We start from the raw sequence: 15,547 nt of genomic DNA on the forward strand, positions 1-15,547 counted from the left end.
GTTAGCAATGTGCTAAGGCTTTCATTAAGCCAGCCCTAATATGGTGTACAGGAGTAATTATTGACGGATTAGTACTCCTGTTTGCTAGCCTGTGCTCATGATTAGGCATAGGTAACACCAGTCTGATTTCAAACTCTAATTATTCTAATGATTAATACCCTTTCTCATGCTACTGAACTGGATTCGCCTTTCAGGCAGTGGTATACATTCTTTTTTTCTTTTCTGGCACATCTCATTGATTATGGCAAACAATAAAACAAAGTAAAAAAGCTTACTTTTTATTTTACTTAATTGAAGCAAACATTATTTCGGATTATACTTGAAATTCACATTGGGCCTCAGTTAGAGCTCTCCATTATATTTAATTTACATTAACTGTTAGAGTGGGCACTCAGTTTAGGATTAGGTATATTTTTGTTATTTAGGAGTAGGAATAGTGTTAGTGTTAGAAAGGTTAGACGGACCGGGAGGGTCGGCCGAGGTCAGGGGGAGAGGTCTCCGGGGAGAGCCGTCTCCAGCGATCGTACAGACAAGTAACTTCCCCCCCACAGACAGATACCACACAAGGATAAGATTCAGCGTTCTTTATAAGCACTTCTTTAGGTACGATTGAATGGTACAAGGAGGTCTGGACTCAGGGGTCCCCTCGATTCAAGTCTCTCAAGGTAGGTAAGGGGGTAGCGGGACAGTCTGTTTACCAGTCAGGTAGTTCGGATGAGATGATGATTAGCTCACAATCCTCGAGCTTGGTGGTTTAGCTGTTACGGGCCGCGGTAGCGCCAGCAGGTCCCGGTCGAGATGGTCGGTACACGGTCCGCGGCAGCGCCAGCAGGTCCCGGAAAGATGGTCGATGTACGGTCCGCGGCAGCGCCAGCAGGTCCCGGTGAGGATGGTCGTTACAACGGGCCGCGGCAGCGCCAGCAGGTCCCGACGAGGATGGATGTTGCAGAAGGCCGCGGCAGCGCCAGCAGGCAGGACGATGGTTCGCAAGATAGGGCTACGGCAGCGCCAGTAGTCCGTCAAGGCTGAGTTCTCTCGGTGTCTCTCGACTCCAGGATACAACTCCTTCCTGCTCCGGAGTTGCCCCAGTTATAGGGCAGGCGCCCTTTGATGTCCGGACCCTCGCACTTGGAGGTCGGAGGGCCCGGGATGAAGGTGTCCAGACACCCAGCAGGGGGTGGAGCCAGCGCCTGGGGGAGCTGGAGGCGATCGGCACCTGGCGGGGGAAGAGCTCTTGACGCTTCGTTCTCCCATTGACCTGCCAAGTGGTCCGCTCACCTCCTGGGTGGATGGTGGTGCCGGGATGTCGGGGCCGGCCAGGCCCGGGGTTAGGGTCGGGGCGAGGCCACGCGGCCTCGTGGTGCAGGGCCCAAGATGGCGGCTTGACCCGGCCGGGGAAGCCGGTGGGGCTGGGGCCCGTGATGAGTGGAGGTCCGAGGGCAGAAGATCCGTCGGGAGACGGGGTGCAGGTGCTTTTCGTGGGTTACGCCTGGCGGGCCGGAGCTTGGGCCCTGTCGTGCGGGGGGGAGCAAGCCCTTCGTGTGGCCTGTCCAACATGCGTCCCCCCCAGCTGAAGGCGGGGAGAGTCACCCATCTCCTTGGGGACTCTCTTCGTCGAGGCGGAAAAAGCGTGACAGGCCATCCGCGTTGGCGTGGTCTTGGCCTGGTCGGTGCTCCACGGTGAAGTCCATTCCCTGCAGGGAAATGGACCAGCGCAATTGTTTTGGGTTCTCCCCCCGCATCTGCATCAGCCACTGCAGGGGTCGATGGTCGGTTTGTACCCGGAAGTGGGTACCGAAGAGATAGGGCCGGAGTTTTTTTAGGGCCCACACCACAGCGAAGGCCTCCCTCTCGATGGTGCTCCAGCGCTGTTCTCGGGCCAGGAGACGTCGACTGATGAAGGCCACCGGCTGGTCATGACCTTCGGGGTTTAACTGAGAAAGAACGGCTCCGATGCCGTGGTCGGAGGCGTCGGTCTGTACCACGAATTCCCCACTGTAATCGGGGGCCTGGAGCACAGGGGCGGTGCACAGGGCGGCCTTCAGCTTCTCGAAGGCCGCTTGACAATCGGGGGTCCAGTTAATCCGCCTCGGTTGGTTCTTGGACGTGAGACCCGTGAGGGGCCCCACGATGCTGCCGTAGTCCTTCACGAACCGCCGGTAGTAGCCGGTGAGCCCCAAGAAGGCTCGGACCTCGGTCTGGGTGACGGGGGGCTGCCAGGCCTGGATGGCAGCAATCTTAAGTTGCAGCGGGGCCACCAGCCCGCTTCCCACTTGGTGCCCAAGGTAGGTCACGGACCCTTGGCCAATTTGGCACTTGCCGGCCTTAATTGTGAGGCCGGCCCGCTGGAGGGCCTGTAGGACCTCTTGGAGGTGACGGAGGTGGTCGGACCAGTGGCGGCTGTATACAGCAATATCGTCCAGGTAGGCAGCGCTGAACTCTTCGAGCCCCGCCAAGACCTGGTTCACGAGGCGTTGAAACGTGGCGGGGGCATTCTTCATGCCGAAGGGCATGACCTTGAATTGGTAGTGGCCATCGGGGGTAGAGAAGGCTGACCGTTCCTGAGCCCTGGGTGTGAGGCCGATCTGCCAGTAGCCCGCTGTTAGGTCGAAGATACTAAGGTAGCGGGCGGCCCCCAGCCGGTCGATCAGCTCGTCTGCTCGGGGAATCGGGTGGGCGTCGGTCCGGGTGACAGCGTTCAAGCCCCGGTAGTCGACGCAGAATCTCAGTTCAGGTGTGGTGCCGGGGGCAGCGGCTTTGGGAACCAATACAACCGGGCTGGCCCAGGGACTGTCCGAGGGCTCGATGACCCCGATTGTGAGCATCTTGGCCACTTCCTCCTGTATGCAGGCCCGTACCCGATCTGGTACGCGGTAGGCCCGGTGTCGGACAGGGGGACTGTCCCCGGTGTCCACGTCGTGCAAACACCAAGGGGTGACCCCGGGGGTGAGGGAGAACAGGGGAGCGAACTGCAGCAGGAGGTTCCGGCAGCCCTGGCGTTGCTCCGAAGTGAGGGCGTCAGAGAGCCGGACCCCATCCATGGAGCCGTCATTCTCCTGAGTCTTCAGGAGATCCGGGAGGGGTTCGGAGTCTTCCTCTGCCCCACTGTCCGTAGCCATCAGGAGGCTGAGTTCTGAGCGCACAAAGTGTGGTTTGAGTCTGTTGGTGTGGAGGACCCGAAGGGGGTTCCGGGAGGTCCCCATGTCGATGAGGTAAGTGACGGGGCTTTTGCGCTCGACCACTTTGAAGGGCCCCGTCCACTTATCTTGCAAGGCACATGGTTCGGTGGGGGACATCACCCATACTTGTTGACCAGGCTCGAACTCAACGGAGGAGGCATTGTGATCATACCACCTCTTCATGTCCTCCTGGCTGGCCTCGAGGTTCACCTTGGCCATCTCCCTGAAGCGCCGGGTCTGATTGCGTAGGGCCAGGATGTATTTGAAGACGTCTGGAGGGGTCGTTAGGGGGGCCATCTCCCAACCTTCCTTGACTAGGCTGAGGGGCCCTCGCACAGGGTGCCCGTACAGGAGTTCGAAAGGGCTGAAACCGAGGGACTTCTGGGGGACTTCTCGGTAGGCGAAGAGGAGGCACGGGAGTAGAACATCCCACTGGCGACGGAGGGGCTCTTCCAATCCCCCAATCATCCCCTTGAGAGTGCGGTTAAAACGCTCCACTAGTCCGTTCCCTTGGGGGTGATAGGGGGTCGTGAATCTGTAGGTGACCCCGCATTGTTGCCAGAGGGACTTCATGTATTTGGAGATAAAGTTCGTGCCTCGGTCGCTGACGACTTCTCGGGGGAAGCCTACCCGGGAGAAGATCCCCATTAGGGCCCGGCCAACCACCGGAGCTGTCACGGTCCGTAGGGGCACCGCCTCGGGGTAGCGGGTGGCATGGTCCACCAGTACTAAGATGAACCTGTGTCCTTGTGCCGTGCGAGGGTCCAGAGGCCCCACAATGTCTATCCCCACCCTCTCGAACGGGGTGGTGACCACAGGGAAGGGTTGCAGAGGGGCTTTCAGCTTCCGACCACTCTTTCCGCTGGCTTGGCATGTGGGGCAAGATCGGCAGTGGTTCAGGACGTCGTTCCTCATTTTCGGCCAGAAAAAGGGGGTCACTAGGCGGCTGTACGTTTTGTCCTGGCCCAGGTGTCCAGCCAGGGGGACATCGTGGGCCAGGTTGAGCAGGAAGTCTCTGAAGCGGAGAGGTACCACCAGTACTCGACCGGCCCCCAGCTCGGCGATTCTTTGTTCGCTGTATAGCAGGTCGTTATCCCAGTAGACCCAGTGAGTTCCGGTGGAGTCCCCTGCGTTCTGGGCGCTGGCTTGTTGGCGGAGTCCCTCGAGGGAGGGACAGGTCTTTTGTTCCTGGCGGAACTGTTCTTGGGTGGGCCCCCCTTCTTGACGCCACTGAGCCAGGCCGGGAAGGTCCTGGGGTGGCGCGTCCCCTTCGGTCGTCGGGTCTGGGGGGCTGGCCTCGTCGTTGTCTTCTACTGGGGCGACCGGGGGCGGAGGTGCTGGCCATTCCGGTTCTTCTGATCGGGGGACGGCACGGCCGGCCATGGACCGGGTGGTTATGCAAGCCCAGTCCGGGAGGCCCAGCATCCCCAGGTGCTCTCTTCTCTCAACGGTGGCCCACGGGGAACTCTCGAGGTCATTCCCCAGGAGGCAGTCCACGGGGGCATCGTCCCGGACCGTCACCTTCAACAGGCCGGAGACCCCTCCCCATTCGAATGGGACGCAGGCCATTTGACACATACTCTCAGAGTTGTCTGCCGAGCGGACGGGGCAGAGAATGTTCGGCAGGATCTGCTCGGGCTTCACCAGGTGACAGCGGACGGCCGTCACACTGGCGCCTGTGTCACGCAAGGCCTCGGCTCGCTGTCCATTAATGGTCACCCACTGACCGTATTTCCTGGTGTTAGCGGGTAGGGGAGCCCGCGGGACCATGTCTCTTCCCCCTAAGCACGCCAGGACCATGGCGGCCAGTTCCCACTCTTGCTGGGCCGGCTCATACTCTTCTGGTTCCTCCGATAATCGCTCTTCCCCCAGGGCGGCGGCAGCTACCTGGCGGGGCTTGGGTGTTTGGTTCTGCGGGCAGCTCGGGTCATTGGCGTAGTGGCCGACTCGCTGGCATCGGTGGCACGTGACGTTGGCTCGGAACCCAGGACGCAACGGGGGGTTGCCCCGGCCGGCCGGAGGCGGGGTGCTGGCCACGGGTGTTGCCGGCAAGGCGTCTCTCCCTCGCCCCTGGCCCCCTCCTCCTCCCCGAGGACGGTGCTGGCCTTGGTTGCTTCTGTTCTGCTCGTGTGGCCCTCTCCGGCCCACTCGGGTGCTTTCCCATCGGTCAGCTTCGGCGGCGAGCTGCCGGGGGTCAGTCAGCTTACTGTCGAGGAGGTGCTGCCTGAGCTCGACGAAACAGTTGTTCGACAGGTGCTCCCATACCATAAGGTTAAAGAGTTGTTCGTAGGTGGTGACATGGCTCCCCTTGATCCACCCCTCGAAGGCACGGCTGAAATAGTTCACGTATTCTACCCAAGTTGTACCTGGGATCCGGGTGCAATCTCTGAACCTCTGGCGGTACATCTCGGGTGTGAGGCCGTAGCGGGTGAGGAGGGCAGCCTTCATGTGGTCGTAGGACGACATTTGGTGATCTGGGAGCTGCAGCAGGGCATCGCGACCTTCGTTAACGAACCTCCCCCATAGTCCGGCTCCCCAATCACTCCGGTCGATCCGGTGGGAGGTCATGGCGATCTCGTAGGCTTTAAACCACTGTTGTATGTCGTCTTCTCGGACATACTCGCGGACAACATCCTTGGGGATGTGGACTTTTTTCTCGGTTGGCCCCGGGGTGTGCGGTCGCTCAGGCACCCCCAGTTCTTTACTCTGTTTCCGAAGTTCTATTTCCGCCAGTTGGCGCTCGTGTTCGAGTGTTATTCTCTTTTCCTCCAGCTCTCTCTGTCTCTGCTTTTCTTCTCGTTCTTCTCGGAGCCGCATATGCTCTAGGTTGAGTTTCTGTTCGGCTAACTTGAGTTCCCCATCCATCTTGAGTCGTGCCATTTCCAACTCGTGCAATCTGGTTCTTTCTCTTTCTCGGATCTCCTCCTGCGAGAGGCCCGTTCCCCGCTCCTCGGGAGCCGTGGCGTTCCCCTCTGGTGCGACACTGTTTTGGTCGGAGGGTCCGGCGATCCCAGTTTCTGTCCACGACTCAAGGGCGTGCTTTAGATCATCTTTGGTACTCAGGCCGGTGGTAGCAATGCCAAGTTCTATGCAGAATTGTTTCAGTTAGCGGTGGCTGTATTCTTCTAACTTATCCATTTGGAATTTCTCAGTGGAACCGCTATCTTTGGCTGACATTGTGGTTTTGTCGTGGGGTGAGCTACTCTCTGTACGATTACGCGTTGATTCGGATCGCGCCGCTGGCCACCAACGTTAGAAAGGTTAGACGGACCGGGAGGGTCGGCCGAGGTCAGGGGGAGAGGTCTCCGGGGAGAGCCGTCTCCAGCGATCGTACAGACAAGTAACTTCCCCCCCACAGACAGATACCACACAAGGATAAGATTCAGCGTTCTTTATAAGCACTTCTTTAGGTACGATTGAATGGTACAAGGAGGTCTGGACTCAGGGGTCCCCTCGATTCAAGTCTCTCAAGGTAGGTAAGGGGGTAGCGGGACAGTCTGTTTACCAGTCAGGTAGTTCGGATGAGATGATGATTAGCTCACAATCCTCGAGCTTGGTGGTTTAGCTGTTACGGGCCGCGGCAGCGCCAGCAGGTCCCGGTCGAGATGGTCGGTACACGGTCCGCGGCAGCGCCAGCAGGTCCCGGAAAGATGGTCGATGTACGGTCCGCGGCAGCGCCAGCAGGTCCCGGTGAGGATGGTCGTTACAACGGGCCGCGGCAGCGCCAGCAGGTCCCGACGAGGATGGATGTTGCAGAAGGCCGCGGCAGCGCCAGCAGGCAGGACGATGGTTCGCAAGATAGGGCTACGGCAGCGCCAGTAGTCCGTCAAGGCTGAGTTCTCTCGGTGTCTCTCGACTCCAGGATACAACTCCTTCCTGCTCCGGAGTTGCCCCAGTTATAGGGCAGGCGCCCTTTGATGTCCGGACCCTCGCACTTGGAGGTCGGAGGGCCCGGGATGAAGGTGTCCAGACACCCAGCAGGGAGTGGAGCCAGCGCCTGGGGGAGCTGGAGGCGATCGGCACCTGGCGGGGGAAGAGCTCTTGACGCTTCGTTCTCCCATTGACCTGCCAAGTGGTCCGCTCACCTCCTGGGTGGATGGTGGTGCCGGGATGTCGGGGCCGGCCAGGCCCGGGGTTAGGGTCGGGGCGAGGCCACGCGGCCTCGTGGTGCAGGGCCCAAGATGGCGGCTTGACCCGGCCGGGGAAGCCGGTGGGGCTGGGGCCCGTGATGAGTGGAGGTCCGAGGGCAGAAGATCCGTCGGGAGACGGGGTGCAGGTGCTTTTCGTGGGTTACGCCTGGCGGGCCGGAGCTTGGGCCCTGTCGTGCGGGGGGGGAGCAAGCCCTTCGTGTGGCCTGTCCAACAGTTAGCATTAAAGGTAATTATTCAATTTACATATTATTTAAATTAATTTAAGACTTGAGGTGTGAATGCATTTAAATTAGGTTAAGGTTACTTCTTATTCAATTTGATTAAAATATAAATCAATTACGAATAGTTCAGGGCCAGTATTATTTGTACCTATTTTATTTAATGCAAGTTGTCTTAAAATGATTAAATGTTAGGTGTAGGTCTGACTTTAGGCTAAGGTAACTCACTAAATGTAATTTGATTTAAAGGTAGGCTTATAATCAGGTCTAAATTACGGTAAATTAAAACACAGAATTAAACATATTAAAGATATTTCTATTTATTGATGGGCTGAAGTTGATGGTGGTTAAGATTAGGTGTAGGGTTGCTGTGATGTGTCATTATATTTAAAACTTGCTAATATAGTGGCAGCCAAGTACTATACATCCTCTATGTACCATGCCCTTAAACATACCTTCAATACCACCCAGAAGAAATGGTTGTAGTTTTCCGTCTATGGTCCACAGTTCCCTTTCAAGCACCTGAAGTAGAGGAACAAAAATCTGAATTTTATTAAGAACTCGTAGCAAATTATAAGCTAACCTAGGAAGAGAAAGAGTCACACATAACTTGTGGTATTCATAATAATAAAGACAGATGTGAATACATAAAATATATATATATATATATATATATATATATATATATCATATAGGAAAGTGCCACTCATGGTTGTTATGCTTCTCATTTTGAATTGAAGAAAGTTCAGTGTGACAAGCTGACAATGAGAGCTTGTGATTGGAGGGGCTCGGTTGTTTATAGCGCACACCTACATCTGGAGGTAGACGCCATGGACCAGGTGAACTAGCAAATGGTAAAAAGGAAGGTAACCACGAAAAAGCAAATACCCCTGCTACCATAGGGCTCACTCCGTGGCAGCACAGAGATGCATAGAAGATTCAGTAGGCAGTACATGGCCAGCACATGGCGGTGCACTAAAATAAGACATGGACTCAGACTGCAAGGGCACGTAAGAAAGGAGTAAATGTTGTAAGGGCAAATGATGGACTTCTTGGAATAGTTAATACAACAATTCATTCAAATGTTAATAGTATTTATGCCTGGCAAATGAATGAATATGAAATGAGATTGTATGTCATATGTGCCTCATTTTCACACTGATTTGCAGTTTTGTATTATTAAGTTAAATAGATGTATATATGCAAGGTTGTTCAGTCCCAATACTTGAGTTTGTTCTGAGCCATAATTTGTACTCAGTATATGAATACTGCATGTGATACATACTCCTGGGCTCAGGCTGGGCAATTATTCTCCTTCCAGCCAATTAACTTAGGAAAAATTAAGTTTTAAATAGATATGACATATCTTAACAAAATGTCATGGAGAGTATTTAATCACAACCTATTTAGTTACCCAGTGTTTAACCTAATGTTGCTCTTGTAAATGTTGGGTAATAACAGTTAGTTTACACAAGGTAGTCAGGGTTTATTGTGGTAGGCAAAGAAAAGTGGAAAGCAATGTAGGGAATTTACTGATCGAATCAAAAGAAACTCTTAAAGAAAATGGACCAGATTTGTAGTAATTTGAGGTCACAGGGTCATCGTCATTACCAGCACAAGTACCAGTTCAACATATGGTCTACATCTAAATTTCCAACTTTATCACTGAAATTAAAGCTCCATATAGTATATACACTAGCTTTCTTCTTACAGAGTGTTACACCACAATTTTGAAGATTATCAAATGAAAGAGATAATATACATCACAGAGCACTAAGTCGATTAGGTACACCCTTCAAGATCCATCTATCTACCTCTCTTCATCCTGCATATAGATTTGGGCGCGCTTTACTTACGACTACACAATCAGGTCATTAGGGAATGCTATGAAAATGGTGTAAGATGTTGTAAGCTTTGGACCATATATTGAAATTACAATCTTTCAATATCTCTCGTACGTCCTAGTTGTATGGTTGGAACCGACTTCATCTACTGACCATTTTCACAATTGACAACTGAAAACTTCCTTCATGCTTCATATCAGTGTCTACCAAACCCATGAGATGAATAGTATCACATTGTTCATACGTCATACCAGGGTCTACCAAAGGCTGCAAAGGATCTGAAAACTCTGTTCATATTTCATACTAACATCTACCCAACACCGATGGAGCTGTAAAATTACTTCATACAGGTGGCAAACAAACCCTGCAATGAGTCATACCGATGTTTACCAAACACTGTGATGGAGCTGAAATCTTTCTTCATACTTCAAACAGGTGTCTATCAAACACTGTGCTGCATCTGAAAACGTACTTTAAACTATGCAATTGATCTGAATAATTGTTATGTTTCACATAGGTACCCCAATATAGGCTCAACTAGCAATTCAACCTTTCACCTCTATTCCCCCCTACCATTACACTACATAACGGTTCTTGGGACTGAGCTTTTACCTAGTTACGATACTGCTTACAGGACATGGGGTTTCCCTGAAAACTAGCCTCATCCATTATGCATGAGGATTCTTGAAAACTCAGCAGGACTACCATCTCTTGCATAATAACTATGTATGAGCGTCATTCCTTCCATCATCCTAAGTCTGACCTGACACAGCAAGGTAGACACCCGAGGGTACCACTTTGAGTATATAACCACCATATTTTGCTGAGTTAGTCAGAGGAGAAAAGGACTTCCATGCTGACACACTGACGCAGGACACTCCAGCTCGCAGTGGTCTAACACCCCTCACGGGATGTCCATCTTGAGATCAAGACAGGGTTCCACAGACTCCCACTTCAGGTAATGGGGTTGACTTTATCCTAGAGGGATTCTTGGCAGTACACCTACATACATGCTAGGTATTGAATATGCTACTTACCAGTATGCATCTGTTCTTGGCATGTAGGGCTGCTGACATTCATATCTGTGCATAGATCGCCGCCTAGTGTTGGGTCCGGATGATTGCACATTGTTGTCCTGGAAGAGTCTTCGAAGTATCACGAGATAGGTGGCTCCTCCCCTGGACTACAGTGCGCATGGGCATCCTCTCCATCCTTAGATTGTTTTTCGCCATTGTGGCAGTGATGGAGTAGATACATAAAGTGATGACCATGCTTACAGTAATTCTGAGAGCTGCAGTTGCTACAGGTGCCGGGGAGGAGGGTGGGCGATATGAATGTCAGCAGCCCTACATGCCAAGAACAGATGCATACTGGTAAGTAGCATATTCAGTTCGAGGCATGTGGGCTGCTGAATTCATATCTGTGCATAGATTATATAGCAGTCCCTCCTTTAGCGGCGGCTGCCTGTGCCAGCTGCAGCAGTCTGAAAAAGAGTTTTGAGAACAGCCTGTCCTACAGATGCCTGCTGTTTTGAGTGTACATCTACGCAGTAGTGTTTGGTAAATGTATGTATAGTGGACCATGTGGCTGCTCTACAGATTTCCTGTAAAGGAATGTTTCCTAGGAAAGCCATGGACGCCCCTAACTTTTGTGTTGAGTGGGCTCGTGGGGGAATCGTTAATGTGCGTTTAGCTTTTTGATAGCAAATTTGAATACATTTAACGATCCATCTGGCTATCGCTGCTTTGGAAATGGCGTTGCCCTTGTGTTGTGGAGAAAAGGCAACGAAAAGTTGTTTTGTTTTCCTAAAGTCCTTAGTTCTGTCTATATAGTACATGAGGGCCCTCTTTACATCTAGTGTATGGAGCATTCTCTCTGCGACATTTTGTGGACTTGGATAGAAAACGGGCAGTTCAATAGTTTGAACTGCGATATCACTTTGGGCATGAATTTGGGGTTGGTACGTAGTACAACTCTGTTTGCGTGAACCTGTATGAATGGCTCTTGAATGGTTAGTGCCTGGAGCTCACTAACTCTTCTTAACGAAGTGATTGCCACTAAGAAAGCTACTTTCCAGGTGAGGAATTGAATCTCACATGAATGGAGAGGTTCAAAGGGTGGACCCATTAATCTGGTGAGGACCACATTGAGGTTCCACACCGGTGTCGGTGGGTGTCTTGGGGGAATTACTCGTTTAAGTCCCTCCAAGAAGGCTTTGATGGCAGGCACTCTGAATAAAGAGAGGTGCTGCCTGTTTTGAAGATAGGCTGCTATCGCGGTTAAATGGATACGTATTGAGTTGTTTGCCAGATTGCATCGATATAAGTGTAAAAGGTAACAGATGATGTTTTGAATGGATGCGTCCAGCGGGTTAATGTTATTGTTGTTGCAGTAAATGACAAACCTCTTCCATTTAGCCGCATAGCAAGCTCTGGTAGTGGGTCTTCTGGCCTCCTTGATGATATCCATACAGTCAGGTGGCAGGTTTAGGTAGCCAAACTCTAAGACTTCAGGAGCCAGATTGCCAGGTTCAGCTGTTGCGGATCCGGGTGCTGAATTTCGCCATGGTTCTGCGTTAAAAGTGCGGGTTTGATCCGCAGCCTTTGATGCGGCACCACGGAAAGTTCTAGAAAGGTGGTGTACCATGGTTGGCGCGCCCATGTGGGAGCAACTAGGAGGAGTGTCAGTGAGTGTTGTCGCAGTTTGCGTGCCACTAGCGGTGTCAATGGTGCTGGGGGAAAAGCGTACGCAAATCTGCCGGACCAGTTCATCCATTTCGCATTGCCCTGTGACTGCGGATGTGGGAACCTGGCGGCAAAGCTTTGGCATTTTGCGTTTTCGTTTGTGGCGAATAGGTCTATCTCTGGATGACCCCACTGTTGGAAGTACGGTTGGAGTACTGACGGATGTAGCTCCCACTCGTGCATCTGGTGGCTGTGTCTGCTGAGCAGATCCGCCATCTGGTTGTCCTTGCCGGGGAGGTGTTCCGCCATGAGGAATATGTTCCTCTGAATGGCCCACTTCCACATGCTCTGAGCCAGATGAGACAACTGTGGAGAGTGTGTTCCTCCCTGCTTATGTATGTAGTACATGGCAGTCATGTTGTCCGTCCGGATCAACACGACTTTGTTGCACAAGTGTACTTTGAATGCCTTCATGGCTAGGAAGATTGCCATCAGTTCTAGAACGTTGATGTGCATCTTCTTTTGTTGTGTCGTCCATAGTCCCTGCACCGTGTAAGTGAGTACATGAGCTCCCCAACCCTGGAGAGAGGCGTCCGCTGTCAGTATTATTTGTGGAACAGGCTCGTGGAACGGTCGGCCCTTGGTTTTGTGGATTCCACCAATGCAGAGAGTTGTATGCCCGACCGCTCACCAGCACTAGGTCTTTTAATTGTCCGTGAGCCTGATTCCATTGACGTGCCAAGCACTCCTGAAGCGGGCGCATATGTAGTCTCGCGTGCGGGACTATGAAAATGCAGGAGGCCATCATGCCTATCAACTGCATGAACACTCGCGCAGGAAGGGAATGTTGTGGTTTGAACTTTGAGATCAGCAGTTGCATGCTGTTGATCCTCACTAAATTTGGCTGAGCTGTGGCTGCCAGAGTGTCTATGGTCGCGCCCAGGTACTGCCGTACATGGGCGGGTTGAAGATGTGATTTTGGGTAATTTAGTGAGGATCCCAGACTGTGAAGAAGGTGAATGGTGAGGGACATGTGGCTGGCACATTACTGGGCTGACTTTGCCTGAACAAGCCAGTCGTCCAGGTAAGGGAAGACGTGAATGTGTTGTCTCCGTAGATGTGCAGCCACTGTTGCTAGGCACTTGGTAAAGACCCTGGGTGCTGTTGTTACTCCGAAGGGGAGAACTTTGAACTGATAGTGATGCCCCTGAATAGTAACCCTGAGATATTTCCTGTGTGAAGGGTGTATGGGTATGTGGAAATACGCATCTTTTAAGTCCAGTGTGGCTAGGAAGTCTCCCTGACTGAGGAGCGGTAGAACCTGCTGTAGGGTGAGCATATGGAAATGCTCTGAGAGAATGTATTGGTTGAGGGGTCTCAGGTCTAGTATAGGTCTGAGCGAACCGTCCTTTTTTGGGATTAAGAAGTACAGAGAGTACACCCCTGTCCCCTATTGGTTGACGGGTACGACCTCTATTGCTCCTTTTTGCAGCATACTTAGCACTTCCTGCTGCAATATTGCCAAGTGCTCTACGGACATAGGACGGTGCTTTGACGGTATGTTGGGTGGAGTGGACGTTAATCCGAGACAGTGTCCTTGACCCACCTGTCTGTGGTGATGGTTTTCCAGACTGACAGGAACTGTTGTAGTCTCCCCCCGACAGGTGTTACGTGGTCGGGGGCAGGGAGAGGACGTCACTGTTTGTTTTTGGGGGAGGACCTGGTGTTGCTGTACCCACGTCCTCTGCCTTTGGTGCTGGATCCACTATATCCACCTCAGGTGGTTTTATCATAGTTACTTTGTGTGCCCCCTTTATTGTACTGCTGCTGAGACCCCTGACCTCTAGCTGCTCCTCTATTCCCGGGGCGACGAAAGGAGCCACTACGAAACTGCTGCGTTTGGAGAGCCCCCATTGATTTTGCAGTGTCAGTGTCTTTCTTAATTTTTTCGAGGGTAGTGTCGACTTCAGGGCCAAATAAATAGTCAGGGTTGACCGGTTGATTTAAGATATTGTTCTGAATCTCAGGCTTGAAGCCTGAGATTCTCAACCATACGTGCCTCCTCAACATGACGCTTGTGTTGATTGCCCTGGCCGCAGTGTCGGCTGCATCCAGTGCGCATTTGATGGATGCATTGGTAAGGAGTTGTCCCTCTCTGATAAGGAGCTCCGCTGCCTCTTTATATTCATCTGGCAAATGTTGTAGCAGTGATTCTAGTGTGTCGTAGTGGGACCTATCATAACGGGCCAGGAGTGCCTGTGTGTTGGCAATGAGCCAGATGTTTGCCGCTTGCGCTGCAATCCGTTTGCCTTATGTCTCCAGCACTTTGGACTCCTTGTCTGGGGGAGGAGCATCACCCGTTGTTTGTGAGTGGGCTCTTTTGCGAGCATTAGCAACAACCATGGAGTCTAAAGGTAACTGACCCCTAATATACATAGGGTCTCCGGGTGCAGGCTTGTATTTCTTTTCGATTCTGGGGTTCAGCACCCGTGCCCTGGTTGTTTCTTTAAAAATGTCTTTTGCAGGTTTTAGAACTCCTTTTAACATTGGCAGAGTTTTGACAGTTTTTTCAGAGGAGGCGAAAGTGTCCACTAAGAAGTCTTCTTCTACAGTGTCAGAATGGAGTTCCACTCCATGATTGGCAGCAGCCCGTTCTATGAGGGCATTAAAGGCAGCAGTGTCCTCTCTGGGAGATGTCTTTATGTTATAAAGCTGCATGTCAGGAGTATCTGGTGCGGTACCCTGGTCGGTGGGGTCATCCCATGCCTGATCTGGGTCTTGCAAGTGATCATCAGGATCGATATCCCCAGGGTAGGTGGTATCATCCCCTACATAGTCCTCTCCTGCGTCTGTCTCTGAATGCGTAGGAGAAAAGGACGGTGGATCCTGATGGAAGGGTTGTAAGTGTTCATGAAGCACTGGTTCTGATCCTGCCGTCAATTTGTGTTTGAGAGGAATTTTATAGGAGTCCAATCCCCTCTCTGGCGTGATTTTCCGCTTGCCGAGCATCAACCTACCAGTGTCGGCGTCGATAAAGTGTGCCCGTGAAGGCTCGATATCGGTTTGTCCAGTGGATGGGGACTGTGTTTGGAGGACACGTGTCCGAATCTCGAACATTTTCGGCGCCGTGGGTGGCGGCAATCCAAACGTGATGTTCGCCGGCGCCGAGGGTGATTTTGCGCTCTTGTGCGTTTCGGGGCCCGACGTAGAGTGGAGGGTTGCCCGGTCCCTGATGCGTTGCAACAATTCTGAGACCTGTTGCACGGTGAACGCAGATGGCGCCTTGGAACCAATCGGCACCCTAGAGGTAGGCGTCGAAGCGGCATCCGACTTTTTTGCAGTCTTTGGATCGTCGATCCGAAGGGAGGTATCGACGCTCGTCGGAGTCGATGACTTGGCAGGCGCCGCCGTCTTCGACGTCGATGCAGACGGGTTGGCCACCCTGACTTTGGTGGTTTGGGCCGTAAGCTT

The 15,547-nt window shown here is 52.5% G+C and overlaps 1 protein-coding gene across 6 annotated transcripts in view; it reads right to left on the reverse strand.

The window, feature by feature from the left end:
• The window catches only part of LOC146830241 (uncharacterized), a 649,260-nt gene that overhangs the window by 245,995 nt on the left and 387,718 nt on the right, over positions 1-15,547 (reverse strand). For all 6 annotated transcript variants that reach the window (XM_085604449.1, XM_085604447.1, XM_085604446.1 and 3 more), the window contains exon 10: positions 8,004-8,070. In XM_085604449.1, coding sequence (XP_085460575.1) covers positions 8,004-8,070 — 67 coding nt within the window. The remainder of the gene's footprint in view (positions 1-8,003; positions 8,071-15,547) is intronic.

Source organism: Triturus cristatus, chromosome 5_1 (genome assembly GCF_964204655.1).
Source record: "Triturus cristatus chromosome 5_1, aTriCri1.1, whole genome shotgun sequence".
Lineage (NCBI taxonomy): Eukaryota > Metazoa > Chordata > Amphibia > Caudata > Salamandridae > Triturus > Triturus cristatus.